This window comes from Sorex araneus, chromosome 7 (genome assembly GCF_027595985.1).
Source record: "Sorex araneus isolate mSorAra2 chromosome 7, mSorAra2.pri, whole genome shotgun sequence".
NCBI lineage: Eukaryota > Metazoa > Chordata > Mammalia > Eulipotyphla > Soricidae > Sorex > Sorex araneus.
The window spans coordinates 42,644,776-42,658,957 of NC_073308.1; the positions used below are offsets into that span (position 1 = coordinate 42,644,776).

At 55.3% G+C, this 14,182-nt stretch overlaps 1 protein-coding gene across 3 annotated transcripts in view; it reads left to right on the forward strand.

Moving 5' to 3' along the window:
* BMP1 (bone morphogenetic protein 1) overlaps positions 1-14,182 on the forward strand; it is a 40,754-nt gene that overhangs the window by 15,462 nt on the left and 11,110 nt on the right. For all 3 annotated transcript variants that reach the window (XR_008631082.1, XM_055144757.1, XM_055144756.1), the window contains exons 9-13: positions 9,299-9,401; positions 10,747-10,863; positions 11,070-11,215; positions 11,299-11,494; positions 13,806-13,931. Coding sequence is in view for 2 of the 3 variants with exons in the window: in XM_055144757.1 (XP_055000732.1) it covers positions 9,299-9,401; positions 10,747-10,863; positions 11,070-11,215; positions 11,299-11,494; positions 13,806-13,931 (688 nt within the window). In the remaining variant the exon portion in view is untranslated. The remainder of the gene's footprint in view (positions 1-9,298; positions 9,402-10,746; positions 10,864-11,069; positions 11,216-11,298; positions 11,495-13,805; positions 13,932-14,182) is intronic.

The window sequence follows — 14,182 nt, forward strand, 5'->3', positions numbered from 1 at the left end:
ACTGTGCTTACTTCTTTTTTTTTTGTAACTTGAACATCCTTCTCATTTACGGTAGGCTTTAATTTTTAAAATTTTTTATTAGTGAATCACCATGAGGTAGTTACAGACTTACAAACTTTGGTGTTTTCGTTTCATACAATGGTCAAGTGCCCATCCCTCCACCAGTGCCCATTTTCCACCACCAATGGTCCCAGCATCCCTCCTACCGCCCCCACCCTGTCCTCCCCCTCACCCCACCCCGCCTCTGTGGCAGGGCATTCCCTTTTGCTCTCTATCTCTCCTTTTGGGTGTTGTGGTTTGCAGTAGAGGTATTAAGTGGCCATCATGTTCGGTCTATAGTCTACTTTCAGCCCGCCTCTTCCATCCCGAGCGGGCCCACTTAGCATTCTTTACTTGGTGGTCCCTTCTCTATCTGAACTCAGTAGGCTTTTTTTGTTTGTTTTCGGCCACACCTAGTGGTGCCCAGAGTCCCTTATGCAGTACTGGGACCCAAACTAGGGTCATCAGCCATAGCCATAGGCAGGGCCCCTTAACTTTTGTACTATCTCTTTGGACCTACAATTGACTCTTACTGCATAATTTCATCATTTCACGATTAAGTTTCTGCCATCTTCCCTCAAAAGGGAGCCCATCCTTTCCTTTCCTTGTCCTTTTTGTTCTGAATCTAACTTTAAAATGGCTTTCTTCCCTGCTCTGCCTGGACTTCCTCCACCCCTTTGCCAAGGGTCTTCATCCTTTAGAAATCTCACCCTAGGTGATAATAATAACTAATAATTGGTGGAGCGTGTTATTGGTCAGACACATTGAGTTTTTAAGTTTTTTATTTAGCAAAACAACATTACAAGCTAATTTTCTTTTTTACAAGCTCATTTTTTTTTTTTAATTTAGAAAAAAAATTAGGTCACCCACCCTAGCTTTCACAGAGCTGAATTATGGCACACACCCAGGATTGATTACAGTGCTGTGTGTATTCTAGAGTCCTGGGTCAATTAAGCAGTGACCGATGTCCATCAGCAACCTGTGCACCTGGCACTGGGCATGGGAGAGACCGAGCTGGCCAGCCCCCAGCCCCAGGGAGCATGGACGGGGCCAGTGCCTGCTTCCCTGTGGGGGCTTTACACGGTTGACAGACATAGCGGCTGGGTGAGAATCAGCTTCATTCCCATGTACTGGCCCACGTCTCTGGTGGATATGTGGCCCCAGGAGCCTCTCCCCGTGCTGCCTTGCTCCTCCTCAGCTCGTCTCAGATCCCCCGTCTTCTGTCAGAGGCCCACCTGGAGCTCTAGGGGGAGAAGTAGGCTATGAATAAAAAGTCCAGATTCATTGGTATCTAGCTGCAAAAATTCAAAAAGTCAAAAACCATCCGTGTTTCTGTGATGAAACTGTGGAGTTGTTATTGAACCAAACACAGACCCTCAGGGATGTAGAGACATTTCGGGGGATGAGGGACCCAAAGAAGGTGCTGTTACCAAACGATAATGACCAACCACTCTGTCACCTCAGGTGCCAGGCAGGGTATGCTATATTTTTCCTCCTTGTTCCTCACGACAGCTCTGCAGTGGTGGTCCTGGCGTCCCCACGGGCAGCTGAGGACAGGAGACTTCAGGGCCTGCCCGAGTTTTCAGGGCTGCTGGTCGTGGTGCCAGCAGGCAGACTCCAAAGTCTATGCTCTTTGAAACAGCAAACTTTAAAGAAACCCTCCTGTGTTCGCGGATGGACTTTGACATCTATTTTGGCTGCTCAGAGATTGTTTTTCCTTTGCTCCCTAGTTTTCTGCTCATTTCTAGAAATGTGAACGATCCATAACGCTTTTTTTTTTTTTTTTTTTTACCTTTTTGGGTTACACCTGGTGATGCTCAGAGGTTACTCCTGACTCTGCACTCAGGAATTACTCCTGGTGGTGCTCAGGGGACCATGTGGGATGCTGGGAATCGAACCTGGTCGGTCCTGTGCAAGGCAAACACCCCACCGCCCCCCTCCCCCCAATCCATAAATCTTATCTTACTCGATTATGCAAGGCCGGAAGGCTGGGGTCTGTCAGACAAAAGGAAGGTGTCTTTGAAACTCGCAAGTCTCTGGAAGACACATCATCTTGGGTGTCCTGGTGTGACTTCCAGTGTGTCCCAAGCAACGGAATCACCTTGTTTACAAGCAGGGAAGTGGCTGCAGAAGGTGGTGGTCAGGCAAGCAGATGAGAACCTAGAATGCCTTTTGGATTAGGTGGACTCGCCCTCACAGTGATAGCACAGCCGGTAGGGCGTTTGCCTTGCATACGGCTGACCCGGGTTCAATTCCCAGCATCCCACATGGTCCCCCGAGCACCACCAGGAGTTATTTCTGAGAGCAGAGCCAGGAGTTAGCCCCTGTGCATCGCTTGGGTGTGACCCAAAAAGCCAAAAAAAAAAAAACAACAGACTCGCCCTCACTCCCATCCCAGCCGTGGTGTTCTTCCGGGCCAGGCCACACTCCAGCTCCTTCCGCCACGCTCTGGCTCCACAGCGAGGGCCCCACCTCCAGCGGGTGGTCTCATATCCCTCCCCCAGGCCTGTGCTGGGCTTCCCATCCCCCCTCTCCCCCCCCCCCCCCCCCCGCTTCCAGGTGCTGCTCAGAACTCCGGACAAAGGGGGAGGGTGAACTCTGGCTTCTTGCACCACTCTTGGCAGAATTTCCAGCAGGTCCGGGGAAGCCCGAGCTTCAGGGGCTGAGTCCCCCAGCTGTGCTGTTTACTGGGTGTCATGAACTTGGGGAAGCAGCTTAACCTCTTGGTGCGTTTGGTTTCCCAAATGTAAACTCGACCTTTGTGAGCTGGGAGAGAGCACCTCCCTCCCTCCCTTGTGGGGCCTGCGGAGTGAACAAGCTGGTAGCCACCCAGCAGGGCCAGCGTGTGGGAGCCACGGACTCCAGGCATGCGGGCCGCTGGTGTCCTTGCTGTACTCCTCACATGTGCCAAGTGAGTAAATGTCGGCGTCTCTGCTGCCCCGTTTGCTCCCTGCTGCTGCCGGAAGTCTACCCTGAACCCTGTCAGAATGTCATGAGCGTACCTCAGAGTAAACATCCCCGGAGGCTTGTACACACTCAGCATCTGTGACGTGTGTATTGTGTACTGGACACATCCTTGAAACACACGGTGAACCGCGCTAGGCCTGGTACCATCTTATAAGTAAGGAAAGGGAGGCCCTGAGGAAGCCCTGGTTGGGGAGGGGGGTGAGGGTCCCACAGCAGGCGGACACTGTGCCCACAGATCCACGGAGCTCTTTGTTCCTTCCGGAGAACGTCCAGTAAACGGCACTTCCCTCATGGGCGGGGTGAGGGGGGGCTCCCCTGGCTCCGGGCACTCATTGTACCCCCCGGCTTTGCAATGGGGGGGATGTTACAATCACCCCCGTTATCAGGCCACTGAAGCCCAGAGACGTCCGGCCAGAGGCCCAAAGTGCCTCGCCAGCAAAGTGCGTCCCGAAGAATGTCAGCAGCATGCGTGGGGATGAGGGTGATTCTATCTCATCGGAGACTTTACGTTCTTATCTGCTTGGCTCCTTTTTGCAAAGCTCCCCCTGGATCTTCTAAAGCCCCTTTCCTGCTCCTCAGAGCTGGACACACATGGCCAGACCTCCCCGTAGGATCCATGGCCCCCGCTCGGGATGGGCCCTCCCTGCCCCCTCCCCACAGAGACAGGGGCCCTGGGGTTCTCCAGAGCGCAGGGATTCAGCTTGTCAGCTGGGGTTGTTTCCGAGGAGGACGGGAAGCTTGCTCTGTTGTCAGCACAGCTGCCGAGCAGAGTCGTTGAGCCGCCCGCAGGGAGGTGAGGGTGTTGGTGTAGGAGCCCAGCGGCTCTCTGCTTCCATCCTTCCATGCGACAACTCTTGCAAAGATATTTTTGATTGTTAGGTATAAAAGTGATGTGGGCCTGTTGTAAACATGTCGCTCCACATAGAAATGCTTAAGTGAATATTCTTCCTTTGATCCTCCTCTAAATGCCATTCCTAAGAGGTAACTCAGCTTTCATAATACATGATGTGTCCTTCTAGGGGGGTGTGTGTGTGTGTGTGTGTGTGTGTGTGTGTGTGTGTGTGTGTGTGTACAAAATGAATTACCATATGTGGGCTGGAGCGGTAGCACAGTGGTAGGGCACTTGCCTTGCACGCTGCCAACCCAGGTTCGATTCCTCCACCCCTCTTGGAGAGCCCGGCAAGCTACCGAGAGTATCTCACCCACATGGCAGAGCCCGGCAACCTAGCTGTGGCGTATTTGATATGCCAAAAACAGTAACAAGTCTCACAATGGAGATGTTACTGGTGCCCGCTCGAGCAAATCAATGAACAATGGGATGTCAGTGACAATGACAATGACATGGTGTTCTGTGACCTGCTTTTACTCATGAGGAAATATGACCACCATTCATCAGACATTGAAGATCAACCTCACTTATTCTGATGGGTGCTCATCATTCTGTCACTTAATTTTCCTTATTTTATCTGTCCCCTCATCCCCATTTCTGAGTGTTAAAGTTTTTTCAAGTTTCACTATGATAAAAAATGCTACAGTTGGGGCTGGAGCGATAGCACAGCGGGTAGGGCGTTTGCCTTGCAAGCGGCCGACCCAGGTTCAATTCCCAGCATCCCATATGGTCCCCCAGCACCGCCAGGAGTAATTCCTGAGTGCAGAGCCAGGAGTAACCCCTGTGCATCGCCGGGTGTGACCCGAAAAGCAAAAAAAAAAAAAAAGCTACAATTGTGCCAGTGATTGTACAGCAGGTAGGGTGTTTGACTTGTACGCAGGCTGATCCGGGCTCAATCTCCAGCACCCCATATGGTCCCCAAAGCACTGCTAGGAGTGATCCCTGAGGACAGAGTCAGGAGTAACCCATGGGCACCGCTGGGGTATGGCCTCAAAACCAAACAACAAAACAAACAAACAAAAAAAGCAAATGCTACAGTAAATACATTTGAACTTAAACCTGTCAGTAAGGAGAGGTTTGGTGGCCATACCTGGTGGGTGCTCAGGGCCTACTTACAGCTCAGTCCTCAGGGTTCATTCCTGGCATTGCTCAGGAGCCCATGCAGTGCTGGGTACTGGACTTGAGCCTCCTACATACAAAGCATGTGCTCCTGACTGGTGAACTATCTGCTCCTTGCCCCCCATTACATCTTTTTACATTTGGATAAGTTTTCTGTACTGCCATTGTCACTGTCATCCCGTTGTTCACTGATTTGCTCGAGCGGGCACCAGTAACCTCTCCATTGTGAGACTTGTTGTTACTGTTTTTGGCATATTGAGTATGCCACGGGGAGCTTGCCAGGCTCTGCCATGCGGGCGGGATACTCTCGATAGCTTGCCGGGGTCTCCGAGAGGGATGGAGGAATCGAACCCGGGTCGGCTGCATGCAAGGCAAACGCCCTACCCGCTGTGTTGTCTCTCCAGCCCAGAAAGTTTTCTGTACAAGCGTCCTAAGAACAAAATTTTATTTAACCAATAAGCAACTACTGAGCCAATTGAGTGACCGCTATGCGTCATGCAGTGAAAGACCCCAGAAACTTAAATCTCAAGCTTACCGCAGCAGGTTTAATATGGCAGATAAGATGGTGCAGTTCCAAGGAAGTCAGCTGTGGGAGGGAGGGAGTGAGGTGGGATTTGGGATTCCATGAGACATGGTCGGGAATTGGAGCCTGTCAGGCGAGTTAGAACAAGTGAAGCATGGCACCAGGCAGGTAGCTGGGAAGAACTTCCAGGCAGCAAGGCTAGGGTTAGGGTTAGTGTGTTCGGGAAGACGAGCCCGGTGGATGAGGTGGGTAAGTCAGGAGAGTGGAGGGAGAGAGGGCCAGAGCTCCCGGGGAGGGGCCGCATCACGAATGACTTTGGAGGCCCTAGTGTGGACTCTGGCTTGAGCTCCATGCAGTGGAGGATTTGGAGCAGAGGAGGGGTGACTCCGTTGACATGAAACATGTGTTATGTTGGGGAGCAGGACGAGGAGCAGGGACTGTTGAGCTGATCTTGGAAACAGACCGCAAAGGGGCAAGGACTGAGTGAAGAGAGCAGCAGGCGGTCGGGCGGGGAGGGTCGGGCTGGCAGTGCCTTGCAGCCTGGTCGGTGCTTTTCCTCAAGCCACATTGGCCTTTGCAGTACTAGTGTTGAGTAGGGGGAAAGTAGATTCCATCGAGTACAGTGAAGAGAAAGAGAAGCAAGAGAGGAGAGACCAGAGAGCTAGTGCGGCTGGGAAAGTGCTTGGTGCTTTCCTTGCTGACCACAGACTTGGCTTGACCCTCGGCATCCCATAAGGTCCCCCAAACATTGCCAGGAGTAAGCCCTGAGCACAGCCAGGTGTGGTCCAGAAACAAAATCTAACAAACAAAGTCAAAATCTAAGAACCAAACAAACAAAGGAAAAAACCAACCAACCAACCAAACAAACAAACAAACAAACAAAAAAACCGAAGACGGGGAGAAGCAAGAAAGTTGAGATCCAGCCAAGAAGCCAATGCTCAAGTGACCCGTTGGATTTGCTCTGAGGTGATGTGCGTCAACCCATTGCTGCCCTAGTGATGACGTTTGGTCACTTTCCAAAGAGGGTGCTAGGGAATCAGCTGCTCGCTTCCACCCCGAGCTACAACAGCTTTCAACTTAAGCTTTACAGAAGTCCAAAATTGTGTTATTATTATAGTGTAAACTTATCATCAAGAATAATGCAGAATGGGGCTGGAGTGATAGCACAGCAGGTAGGGCGTTTGCCTTGCACGCAGCCGACCCGGGTTCGATTCCCAGCATCCCATATGGTCCCCTGAGCACTGCCAGGAGTAATTTCTGAGTGCGTGAGCCAGGAGTAACCCCTGTACATCAACAGGTATGACCCACAAAGAAAAAAAAAAGAATAACGCAGAATACCTTTGAAAATGGATCTCCCTCGATGACATCTCAGAGTACCACGATTAACAAATGGTCCCCAAACTCATGTGCAAATCAAAAGAAAGGCAGGAAGATAAATTTGTGGTTCCAGACAAGGTGAGTGCTGGAGGTGAAAGGCAGAGAAACAGAGAAATACCAGGGTCTCTGTGGACAGGAGGTGGCCATGAGCTGGAATGATGGTTGGGCTTAGCAGACGGAGAGGATGAACAAGGGGAAACAGGAGCTGTGGGTGGAGAGTGGGGGCCTGGAGTTTGAGACTAAGGATACTGACAGAGTCTACACAGCTTGTGAACCGGTATTGAGATGCCAGTGTTGAAAGGTCTGCTGCCTTGTTCCTAGTCTGCGGCCAGGTGTGCCAGACAGATGCCAACTTGCGAAGATGTGAGAAGGCCGAACGCAGGTCTAGGGTATTTTGAGGCTTCCCAAGAAAGGGTGCAGGGAGGAGGTGATGGCATGGGAAGGAGAGTTCAGGTGAATGTTGAGTGCCCAGATTCTGCCAGGTCAGTGTTGGAGCGTGACAGTGAGCCACATCCTGCCCTTGGCTGGGCACAGCACTGACATGGCCACACATGGTAATGGACAGCGTCCACCCCGGGGTCCTGTTCATCCCGGCCTCACTGTCAGCCTTGAGCACTAACTGGCAGGGAGTCAGAGGGGAGGACGGCCTCGTCCCCTCTCCGCCCTCAGGGAACCCAGGTCACAGGGACTGGCGCCCTCTTGGGCCTTAGCCTGTGTCCCATGTGGGCCTGGACAACTTAGCCTGCGTCCCCGGGTGACTCTGACTGCGCACAGGCGCTGGGGCTCCCTCTGGAAACTACGAGGAAGAGTTTCCCTCCTGGGGAGGGAGCTTCTCCCAGGCAGCCTCCCGCCCACTGCGAGCAGGGAGCCTCAGTGCTGAGGGGGCTGTAGTGTGCCCGGGGTAGGTGCCCACGGATGGGCAGAGCTGAGCTCCGGGGCCTGCCACAGGGGAGTTCTGCCTGGGGTTGCTGCCGTCCTCTCTGTGCACAGGCCGCTGAGCTTCCGGAGGATGTGATTTGTTTCCACATGTTTAGCCGTGTCACCGTTGTCATTGTCATTGTCGTAGTATTTCTCCTCCACCTCTTCCTCCTCCTCCTCCTCCACCACCACCACCACCATCTCCTCCTTCTCCACTTCCTACTCCACCATCTCCTCCTCCTCCTCCACCTCTTCCTCCTCCACCTCTTCTTCCTTCTCCTCCTCCTACTCTTCTCCTCCTCCTCCTCCTCTTCCTTCTCCTTCCCCTTCTCCTCCCCCTCCTCCTCCCCCCCTTCAGCCCTGGGTCAGCCTCATGCAAGGGAAGCGCCTTCCCACTGCGCTGTCAATCCAGCCCCATTCTTCTTTTTCACATTTGGTTCATACCCAGGTGCTGGGGACTTCTCCCAGCAGCTCTCTTGGGGGTGGCTCCCAGCACTGCTGAGTTAGGGGCCCTGCCCAGAATCAGCCTCTGTCCCACCCAACCTCTCCTTTTGCGCTGCCTGTCCCCCTCTCAGGCCTGTACCTCCGTGCCACCCTTTGGGTCACACAGAACCTGGAGAGGGCTATGATTCTTGTTTTGGGGACACAGCAGGTGGTGCTCAGGGCTGACTCCTGGCTCTGTGCTCAGAAATCACTCCTGATGGTGCTTGGGGGATCATAGGGGATGCCAGGGATCAAACCCAGATCAGCCGCATGCAAGGCAAGCACCCTACCTGCTGAACTATTGCTCCAGTCCCAGGATTATGTTTCTTTTCTTTTTAACTTTTTTTCAGCCGCTAAAAAAAAAAACACCCTCATGGTAGAAAAATGTGGCAACTGTTGATGCTGCAGCACTAGAATTAAAATTGATTGGATAACAAAGTTGTAATATTGATATCTAGAAAATAAATTTCCATAAACATTGTTATATCTGTTTGCTGGGTTGGTAAATTCTTGCCTGAGAATTTATTAATTCAGCTTTTTGTTGCTTTAGGAGGTGTCGTGTGGCCACGTATGTGGCTCTACTGTCCAGACATTTCCAGATCTATGGTCTGGGCCAAACAGTGGGCAAGGGGCAGGCGTGGGAAGTGGGCAGGGTTGCTGGGCTCCCAGAAATACGGGGGGTCGGGAAGGATTATGACTTACCGACCGGCCCTGAGGAGAGCAGACCCAAAGCAGTGGCTCCTTCCTGGGAGAGGAGATGGGAGCCCCTATGGTGAGGCCCCGGGTCTCGGGTCTGTCCCCAGGGCTCGTACACCGGGGCCCGCAGGGAGGTGTCCCTGGGCTGCATGTGGGGGAGAAGTTTGTGCTCCGTGGCAGAAGCAATGTCGTAGAACCCCACAGTGTGGCAGGGCACCTCCAGAAGGGAGGGCGGCTGTCCTGGTGGACCCCGGAGAGGCCTAACCCTCTTGCACCCATCTCTGCAGATCATCCTGAACTTCACGTCCATGGATCTATACCGCAGCCGCCTTTGCTGGTACGACTACGTGGAGGTCCGAGACGGCTTCTGGAGGAAGGCACCCCTCCGAGGTGACAGCACCGCCCCCCTGCCTCCCCGAGCTGATGCCTTCTGCAAATCCTCCTTCCTTCCCCTGCACCCGACACTTGCCTGGGGTGACCCCGGCAGCGGAACCAGGAATCCCGAGGGCCACCGAGGGCAAGTCCCTTCCACCCTGGGGTCCTTGCGGGTCCTTAGTGTAGGCTGTGGGTTCCCTTAGAGGAACCCACAGCTCTCAGGGTTCATGGAGGCTGACAGAAGGGAACCCCGGGCACCCCCAGAGCTCAGACTCACTTCCTCTTAGCCATTTTGGGCACCCCACTTTCCTGTCTGCAGGCTCAGGCTGGAGGGAGTCTGTAGTGAGCCCGGGGCACTCTGGGGTCCCCACGGCCAGCACAGTGACCTAAACTTGTGTGCACAGGATGCTCTGTGCCTGGTGGGGAGGAAGGTCAGTAAACGGGGCATGGCTGGCTTGGATAACCGTGGACCGGGCACCATGAATCGGGCGTCGGAGAGAGCAAGTGCGCGGCCCCGGGAGCTCTCTGACTCCTCCCCCCAGCAGCATCCCGAGTCCCTTGGGGACGCCAGTGCCTTCGAACTGTGTGGGCTGCTGGGTTCTGGCTCTCCGTCTCGTGCTCCCCTCCGTAGCCTGCTCTCGGAATATTTTCTGCTAGTCGCCCAGAGCAGCTGTCATTACAACACTTCCCCTGCAGACGTGTTGGTGTTTCCAACTTTGCAGCTTTTTTTTTAATAACTTACATTCCTCGGGCAGCACCCTCTGTCCCTGCGAAGCGTTGGGAAACACCCAGCCTTATTAGGAACATACGAATCCTCCCGAGCTGATGCTTAACTGCACAGCGTCCCCACATGCGCCAGCAGCTCAGCTAATGCGGGTTCCTACATTAGGAACCCGCATTAGCTGGTTTATTTCAAAAGGGGACATTTCCAGGCACAGACCCCAGATGGGGAGATTTATTTGGGGTTCCTGGGGTGTCCCCTGCATTTGATCCAGTGAAAACAGTTCGGGATGTACCCAGGAAGCTGTGTTTGGTCTCCGTGACCGCTCCACGTGGAGGTCTAAGAAGACTTGAGCAGTGAGGCCGGCAAGGTCGCCGGTGGGGAAGGGTCCTCTGTCCCCCTAGAAACAGACCCTGTCCCGGCCCAGAAAGTGCAGAGAGCCTCGGGAAGTGTTCTCGGGCTCTTCAAGGTCAAGCTGGACCTTGGGCCAGACTCTGGCCAGCTGGAGACAGTGAGTTCTGGACTGTGTGCCGAGTGCAGACTGCCAGAGCGCTCAGAGAGGCCAGCAGGCTTTCGGGCGGGGGTGGACAGTCTGATAGGTGAGGAGGGGAGAAGGACTCACTTCCGTCCACACCACAGGTCGCTTCTGTGGAGGCAAACTCCCTGAGCCCATTGTCTCCACCGACAGCCGCCTCTGGGTTGAATTTCGCAGCAGCAGCAACTGGGTCGGGAAGGGCTTCTTTGCCGTCTACGAAGGTACTGAGGAGGGTGGCGCGGGGAGGAGAGGTGTGGGGTCCCGGGGCAGGCCCGGGCCTCTGCTGCCTTGTCCTGCGGAGGGTGAAGGCCCTGGGGCGGGGAGGTCCGGGTGGGAGGGGGCAGGTGTGCTGGGGAGGACGGGAGCAGGGAGCAGCTCCCCAGCAGCCGGTGTCTCCCTTTTGTCCGTCTCACTCTTGACCCCAAAGCCATCTGTGGGGGAGACGTGAAGAAGGACAACGGTCACATCCAGTCGCCCAATTACCCAGACGATTACCGGCCCAGCAAGGTCTGCATCTGGCGGGTCCAGGTGTCGGAGGGCTTCCACGTGGGCCTCACCTTCCAGTCCTTCGAGGTAGGTCTGCCCAGGGCCCCGGCCCCCGGCCCCCGGCTACGCACGCTGGGTGCGGGCGGCAGGCTGAGCTCCACCTCCCCCAGATTGAGCGCCACGACAGCTGTGCCTACGACTACCTGGAGGTCCGCGACGGCCACAGCGAGAGCAGCACTCTCATCGGGCGCTACTGCGGCTACGAGAAGCCCGACGACATCAAGAGCACGTCCAGCCGCCTCTGGCTCAAGTTCGTCTCCGACGGCTCCATCAACAAAGCTGGCTTTGCCGTCAACTTTTTCAAAGGTGCCTCCCGCCTCTCCTCTGTGCTTCACGGGGTTTTGTGTTGCAGACTCAGTTTGGGGTCTGCCCCCGGTAGTGGCTAATGGCAGATGGTGTGCCCGGGATACTGGCCAATGGTGGACAGTGTGCCTGGGACAGTGGCCGATGGCAGACAGTGTGCCCCAGATAGTGGCCGATGGCAGAGGGTGTGCCCGAGATATTGGCCAATGGTGGACAGTGTGCTTGGGAGAGTGGCTGACAGCAGACAGTGTGCCCCAGATAGTGGCCGATGGCAGACGGTGTGCCCGGGATACTGGCCAATGGTGGACAGTGTGCCTGGGACAGTAACCGATGGAGGACGATGTGCCTGGGGCAGTGGCCGATGGTGGACGATGTGCCTGGGACAGTGGCCGATGGCAGACAGCGTGCCCCAGATAGTGGCTGATGGCAGACGATGTGCCCGGGATATTGGCCAATGGTGGACAGTGTGCTTGGGACAGTGGCTGACAGCAGTGAGCCCTGGATAGTGGCCGATGGCAGGCCGTGTCTCCTGGATAGTGGCCGATAGTGGACAGTGTGCCCTGAATAGTGGCCTATAGAGAATGGTGTGTCTAGAATAGTGGCCAGTGCTGGACAGTGTGCCCGGGATAGTGGCCAACAGTGAACAGTGTACCCAGAATAGTGGCCAGTGGTGGATAGTATGCCCGGCATAGTGACCGATGGTGGATGGTGTGCCCGGGATAGTGGCCGATGGCAGATGCTGTGCCTGGAATAATGACCGATGGCAGATGGTGTGCCTGGGATAGTGACTGATGGCGGACGGTGTGCCGGGGATAGTGATCGGTGGTGGACGCTGTGCCAGGAATAATGACTGATGGCGGATGGTGTGCCCGGGACAGTGGCTGGTGGTGGACGTGTGCCCGGGATAGTGGCCGATGGTGGACAGTGTGCCCAGGAGAGTGGCTGATGGTAGACAGGTGGAGCCGTGGATCTCTGACTGTCTCTTCGTGCTTGGCGCAGACTTTCTGCCCTGTGTCACTAACGCCCGTCCCCCTCCCCGCCCTTACCCCCCCTACTCCACTGTATTACTACGACTTGCTCTTTTCTTTCTTTTTAATTAGTTGATTTTGCTTTTGGCCACACCTGACTCTGCTTAGGGCTTACTCTTTGCTCTGTGCTCACAGATCACGTGTGGCAGGGCTCTGGGGATCATGTGTGGTGCTGGGGATTGAACCCAGGTCAGCCATGTGCAGGGCAGGCGCCTTACCTGCTGTACTCTCTCTCCAGCCCCGACTTGGGCGTCTTTTAGATGCCTCATGTAGTGTTTGTCTTTCTATGATTGCCACATTTTCCTTCATTTCCTCATGTTGTTGTCTAAGACAGACTCTCCTTCTTTAAGGCTGAGTAGTACTCCGCTGCATGTAGACATGTTGTTCTCTCTGTCCTCTCTGGTGAGGGACACTTACACAGCAGTGCTGCTAGGACCTCAGTCTCCTGCATGTACTTAGTGAAGGGTGTGTCGTCCCTGGCACTCTGCCCTCGCACAGAGAGATGAACTGGGAAGAAAGATTAGCCTTCCTGAGCTCATGACAGACTCTGTCAGGTGAAGTGAGGTGTGGCAGGGGCTCGACTGTGAACTGAAACCACAGCTCAGGAGTCGCCAAGTCCCAGCTTGTGCAGGAGACAATGCCAGTGAGGCGTAGGGGCGGGGGTGCCGCAGGAGTTCGGGAGGAACACGCTGGCACACAGACTTCCTATCCGTGTGAGCGTGCCCAGGGCACAGCCTGTAAGTGGGGACAGCCGGGTGCCTCCATCCCGGGCTTCCTGTCAGGAGTGAAGGAGAAATGAAAGAATAAGACCTGGGAGTGTCGCCTGGGGGACACCAGTGAGTGGTGGGGGGGCCTGGTCAGCCTGTGTGGTCAGACGGGAGGTCCTGTGGGGGCATCCACTGGTGTCCCCTTCAGTTCTCTTGTCCCTGTGGAACTCGCAAGAGTGGGGTCCCGGGACTGGAGTGATAGCACAGCGGGTAGGGCATTTGCCTTGCATGCGGCGAACCCAGGTTCGATTCCCAGCATCCCATATGGTCCCCTGAGCACCGCCAGGGGTGATTCCTGAGTGCATGAGCCAGGAGTAACCCCTGTGCATCGCCGGGTGTGACCCAAAACAGCAAATAAAGAAAAAAGAGTGGGGTCCTGGGGAGGTTGAGTGGGTTTCTGCCCATCCCAGTGGCCTCAGTGCTGCGTGGCCCCAAGCATGAGAAACCCTGACCTTGACCCCCAAGCCGAGGCAGGAGCCGGAGCCTGGCCTGGGCGTCACGCGCTTCCTTTTCACCCAGAGGTGGATGAGTGCTCCCGGCCCAACCGCGGGGGCTGCGAGCAGCGCTGTGTCAACACCCTGGGCAGCTACAAGTGCAGCTGTGACCCCGGCTACGAGCTGGCCCCCGACAAGCGGCGCTGCGAGGGTGAGTGTCCCCACAGGGTCTCAGACAGACGACCCCCACCCCCGCCGTCCGCCCCCTTCCTGGAAAGGCTGGGGCTCCCCGCTCAGTTCTCTCAGGCGGGATGCGGGCCGCTCCGATTCCGGCCCCAGAACACGCTGTTCCAGGGGGCAGGCACCCCGGCTTTTGTTTCTCGTTCCCATTCTTTCTCACTGCTGACCTTGACCTGCCGTGTGACTGCACGGCCCGCCGGAAGGCCGTGAACTCTGGCGTGG